Genomic DNA, 6000 nt, shown 5'->3' with positions numbered 1-6000 from the left:
GTAGCTCATAATGAGCATGTGGCATGTGCAGCGCTTGTCTGTTTTTCATATGTCGGACACAATGATCAGCCCTTTGGCTCCATGCCAGTGCTTCTAAACCAAAGACAGGGGACAGGATAGTGTCTCTCCATCACCTCTGATTAGGTTGAGATCGTTAACAAAACCAACATTGCATATGAAAGAGAAACAGGAGGAGTGGATAGACGATGTCTAAGTGTGATAAGTGAAGATGGAGAGGAGGGAAACGGTGTGTACGTTGTAGTGAGAGCGTGAGAAAGAGAGAGAGAGAGAGAGAGAGAGAGAGAGAGAGAGAGATAAGAGGAGGAGAGAGTCAGGGAGGGAAGGAGCCAGTTTGTCACTGTGAAATAGTTGGGTGGAATACACGTGTGAACTGCAGTTCCTCTCCGCACTGCGCTGAATGGTGACCAGCGACTCAAACAGACAGGAGGGGGAGGACTGGCCAGCATGGAGCTCCACTCACCCAAAAAGAGCTGAATAAACAGTACAATACAGCTCTGCAGCAAAGACAAGACACACACTGAGAAACACGGACAAAAGGACGCAAGAAAGGAAAGCAAGGTACCCGTTGGCGTTTTTGTGCACTTGTAGCTACGTAAAAATGTGTTTGTGAATGTGACAACTGTTTTTAGTTGCAAGCTGTAGTTTTGTAAGTTGATAAGTTGGAGTTTGGGTTTGTGAGTATCTTCTTACATGTGTGTATGTGTTACTGCATCCAGAGATTTTGTTTCTGGTCAAATTACAGCAATGAGGTGTCTTAAAGATGTATCTTTCAGCTCTGCAATACAAAGAGAAAGAAAAAGGGAATAATTGAGAGAGAAACACAGAATACATGGTCAGTTCTGTCAAGCTGAAGCTCTTGTGGGTGAGTTGCAAATAGTGGAGTTTACTTCTGCATATTTCCTCAGAGAGAGAGAGAGGGAGAGAGGAACTCTTCACACGCCCTTCTACTTTTGTTTTGTCTCTCATACCTCCAGTTTTCACACCATGACTAAGATTAGAAGGCTTAGCGAGAATAAAGGTTTTCAGGGAATGAGGGTGTACAGTAGACGCTACATTTGCAAGTAAATGCTGAAACGGGACTTGCAAGTGCCTGATACGAAACACATGTCAGGCATCTTTGGAGAGGGAGTAATTGTAACTTTTCTCAGATTTCCCTGTTTCTATGGGTACACCTGATGTAGACACAGTAGCTGAACTGGTTGCTGACTTCAGGCCATTTCTTCTACTACACAGAAGTGTGGCGTAAGGGTTAAAGATCTGGCCTGGTAAATAAAACATTGTGGGTTCAATCACCGCATTGTGCCCTTGACCCAGGTTTGCTTGGGAGGGTTTGAACATGTAACAACTATACTGCAATTTTGATACTAAAAAGACAGTGTCTGTGATTTTTGGGTTAGGACTGAGATTGGAGATTAAACATTATTTTAAACCTGTCTGATTTTATGGGCAGTTAATAGTTAGGGTTAGGAATAAGTTGTGTTATTTGTTAGAAAAAAAAAACATTTTAACAAAAAAAGCTTTGTTGCTTATTGGTCATTTTAAAAACTTTTGTCCACCAAAATCAAAGTCATGTGGTGCAACCAACATACAAAAAAAAGCATAAAAACAGAAAATTTGAATCATAAGGACTCTCATGACTGTGTCAAGATCAATAAGTCTCTTAAAATAAAAGATACTTTGTCGATTTCATGGCATGGTAAGGTTAGTTCAGGTTGTAAATGTCATGTGGTGCAACTGCCCAAAAACTTACAGATGTTTATGAAGTAGTAATGGCACTAATTTAATAGAAAATATATACTGTTTCACATTATATTTTTTGGAGAAAATGGTACATAAAGTTATTTTCAAAACCATATTTCTAAACATGTTTTAAATTAGATTAAAAAATATATTTTCTTATTCTTCTACACTCTTATGTGTCATTGAGCCACATAACATTTTCTCATGCTTTTCTTCTTCTTTTAAGCAATTTAAATGTTGAAATGTTTCTCTCACTTTTGATGTTAAGGCAGGTGTTTTGAGAGGAATACAAGAGCAGTTGGGTCAGAGATTGGTGGTCATTGGTCTCAGGATGTCCAGGAGCAACTCTACCGGGGATCTGGTGCCCAAGGACATTACTGAGATCCTGGCCCTACAGGCCAGTAAGAAGAAACGGGGTTCATCCTTGGGCCGGGCTTTTAGCTGGTTCAAGGGCAGCAGACGCAAGAGGAGTCTCAGCAATGGTCAAACTAGGTCAGGAGGTCCATGCGTGCGGTCTGGAGAGAGCTCTGCAGCCAAACAGATTCAAGCCAGTAGTGAAGCCTCTAAAGGTAAGCAAAAACTTTTCCTGCTTCAGTACCTAGAGATGTAGGTATTCATAGCCTGTTGGAATGGAAATGATTTGTTTTTGAAGATTTGGATTAGTTGATGACAATCAAAGATGTGTCATTTTGATACCATAGATTAAAAGGATTCACAATACCATACAGATTGATTTTAGCCAAGGGCTCTGGTGCCAGTCTGTCCAAACCTTGAACATGGAATTTTTTTTTTCTTTACTATTTAACTGGTTATCTCTGGGACATTCCTTATTCAAGCCGGATTAGGCTACAATAACAAGGACAAGTCTTCTCTGGAATGGCTGATCTGTTTATTGTTGTTTCTTTTTGCTTTTTGCCTTCTTTTTTTCACATTTGTTTTTGGGCACAACTTTTCCACTGCAAAGACAGCGTTGATGTGTCATGATTTGTCTCCGAGCACATCAGAGGCATTATGTGGTGTTGTCATGGGTAAATGCTTAAGCTATGGTATCAGTCAGAGTGCTAAATAATAGTCTTTGGAAAACTTTGGAAAAGTGAATTTAGATACACACACACACACACACACACACACACACACACACACACATATATATATATATATATTTATATATATATATATATATATATAGTTGACGGATAACTGTTGTATGTAGGAATTCTCTTATCGACACCTAAATAGCCACTTGCAACACCCTAGCTAGAACAAAGCAATCACCTAGAAACACCTTAGCAACCACCCAGAACTCCCTAGCAATGCCCTAGCAACACACTATCATCACCCAAGCAAACAACCACAACAAACTAGCAAAATCATTACTTAAGCATCACCCTAGCAACCATCCACAACAATCTAGCAATAGCCTACCTAGAAAGACTCTAGCGACTACTCAGAAATTCCTGAGAATACCCTTGCAATCACATTGCAACATAACAATCCTAGCAATGCCCTAGCAACCTAATATATCCCAAGCAACACCCTACACCTAAGTAAAATCCATGAAACCACTTAGAAACACCATAGCTACCACCAGAACTTCATGGGAGACCCCTAGCAACACCCTATAATCCACCAACAACACCCTAGCACAAACCTTGCAACAGCTTAGCAACCACCCACAGAAACCCCTTTGAAACTCCCTAGCAATCACAAGAATACCATATCAGCTGCCTTAAAAATAAACTAAAAGTTACAGAGAATGTGCTGGAACTTAACTCTGCTCTGCATGAAGACCTCAAGGAGGAGGATTGAGGACATCTGCTTATAAAACACTGTGTGGAATCTAAGATTGCATGGACAATAATGGACACTACGTTCACCATTATATTCCCAAACTTTAAGCTAAGTGGTCTTGGGAAAATTTGCAAAGCCGGTCCCTGAGGTCCTCTTGGACACTGACTCTTTAAAAACCTGCTGGACCACTTTTATGTAGCGGTCCAGCCAGAAGGACAGAGGACTGTTTAAATAGACTCGGATTCTAGATTTTTCTCTTCCTGCCCCCACAAGTCTCACACTCCCTCTGTTACACCGAAAAAACATGTAGACTGTGAGTTGCCAGAGCCTGAGTTAACAGACACTTGGGACTTTAGCTGGACATTCAGAGTCTTCTAGTCTTTACGATTTATAGCTTTTTCTGGTCTTCATGGGAGGGAGACAAAGCCAAAGTGTGGAAAGGTCTGAGAGATGAGACACATGCTGTGTAATTGAAAGAAGACTGAGGGGGTATTTTTCTGAAATGCTTTTTTTAAATTACATCCCTTTACTTTGCCGCACAATCTCTTTTTAATCTCTGTTTTCACAGTCTCCAACCCCTTGTGGAAAAATGTGCACTTAACTGTACTGAATGTGCACTAGTAGAGTACTTCAAATCTTAAAAGTATAATTTTTTTTTTTTATAATTTAATGCTAATATAATGAAATATTTTCATGACAGTTTCTTAACACACTTACGAACACTATTAAAAGTGCACTTTGTAATAATGTATAATTGAAAGTTTTGCTTGTACTTGTGTATGTGTTGACTAACATACTAAAGCACATGTAACGTTTTTGATTATAATTTTAACTGTTGTGTGCTGCTATTCAATATTACACTTAAAGCTAATATACTTTAAATGTACTAAATTACAACTACATCAATGTGCATTTAAAATATATTTAAATACAAGACACAGAAGTTTCAATAGAAATTACTTTAAATAAAAGTTTATACAAAGACAATGAAACTGAAATTACATAAAAAGTGTAGTCCTAATTAAGTGCGTCAAAAATATGCCAATTGCAGTTCCGCTAATTTAAACTCATTTAATTGCAGATTCAGGACATTTCTAGGCTTAGGGGCTCAACAGTGCAGCACTAACTCCTTGCATCATCCCTGTTTGACTGAGCTCAGCCTCTATCTGTCCACCACCATCCCTCCCTCAGTGCGCTCTACCAGTTCCGGAAGCTTTTTAAGGGGTGAGATCATTGTGCATGGGATACCATCTAACTTAAAACATTGACACATTGATCCCTTATCACACAAGTGAGAGAGGGGAAACTCTGTGTCTCACTTATACTAAAGTCTGAGAAAGCTTTGGGAGCCTCTTCAACTGTGCACCTGTGGATATGTAAATGCATGTTTAAATTTATATTAAATGCAATTAGTTGAACTGAAGAGTGCTTTTTGACTCAACTAAGTATAGGATTTGTGCACATTTGCAATGATGAAGTGCAAATTAGTACATTTTAAATATATTAACTTTAAATGTACAGTATAAACATTAAAGTATGTACAAATAACACTACAGTTAAAAATTATAATCAAGTACTTTACAAGTGCTTATATGTTTGTCAACACATGCATTTTAAATCATGACTAATAGAGTTAAATGACATGTACATGTAAATCTTGTAAGTTGACATTATTACAATTTGCACTTTTTAAAAGTGTACTTAAGTGTGAAGAAACAGTCATGAAAAGTTTTAATTAAACTTAAAGGGATGCTTTCATCATTTACTCACCCTCAAGTTGTTCCAAACCTGTATGAATTTCTTTCTTCTGCTGAACACAAAAGAAGATATTTGAAGAATGTTGGTAACCAAACAGTTGACGGTAGCCATTGACTTCCATAGTATTTTTCATACTATGGAAGTCAGTGGGGTCCATTAATTGTTTAGTTAATCATATTCTTCAAAATAACATCTTCTGTGTTCAGCAAAAGAAAGAAATTTATACAGGTTTGGAACAGGTTTGCGGATGAGTAAATGATGACAGAATTTTCCTTTTTGGGTGAACTATCCCTTTAAGTGGCCTTTTATTTCTTTAATATAACATTATACATTATACAAGTATACAAAATACTTTAAAAAAAAATTTATACAAATGAGTGCACTTGTTTCCAAAAGAGCACACGCCTTAGAAAAGAATATATTTTTTTCATTATTTTGGTAACTTTAGTAACTTTAGCTAACTTTATTTTAGGGTCCAATTTTCACTATTTACTAGTTGCTTATTAGCATGCATATTATATTGGCTGTTTATTAGTACTTAAAAAGCACATTAATGCCTTATTCTGCCCTTACTAACAATTAATAAGCAGTAAATAAAGTTTATTGGGACAAAAGTTGTAGTTAGTTAGTTAGTAGTTAGTTTATAGTGAGTGAGTATTGGACCCTAATCTAAAGTGTTACCATTATTTC

General features: G+C 37.5%; 1 protein-coding gene across 2 annotated transcripts in view; it reads left to right on the top strand.

Annotated features, from left to right (window-relative positions):
• The first annotated feature begins 357 nt into the window (after positions 1 to 357).
• The window catches only part of nhsl3 (NHS like 3), a 53189-nt gene continuing 47546 nt past the window's right edge, over positions 358 to 6000 (top strand). Inside the window, exons 1-2 of one of the 2 annotated variants that reach the window (XM_081377475.1) lie at positions 358 to 579; positions 2030 to 2330. In XM_081377475.1, coding sequence (XP_081233601.1) covers positions 2093 to 2330 — 238 coding nt within the window. In that variant the 5' untranslated portion in view covers positions 358 to 579; positions 2030 to 2092. The remainder of the gene's footprint in view (positions 580 to 2029; positions 2331 to 6000) is intronic. The other variant, XM_081377476.1, reaches the window with a different exon arrangement.

The sequence above is a fragment of the Scardinius erythrophthalmus genome (assembly GCF_964197995.2).
Source record: "Scardinius erythrophthalmus genome assembly, chromosome: 10".
Taxonomy (NCBI): Eukaryota; Metazoa; Chordata; class Actinopteri; order Cypriniformes; family Leuciscidae; genus Scardinius; species Scardinius erythrophthalmus.
This window is presented reverse-complemented; position numbering and strand designations above follow the sequence as displayed.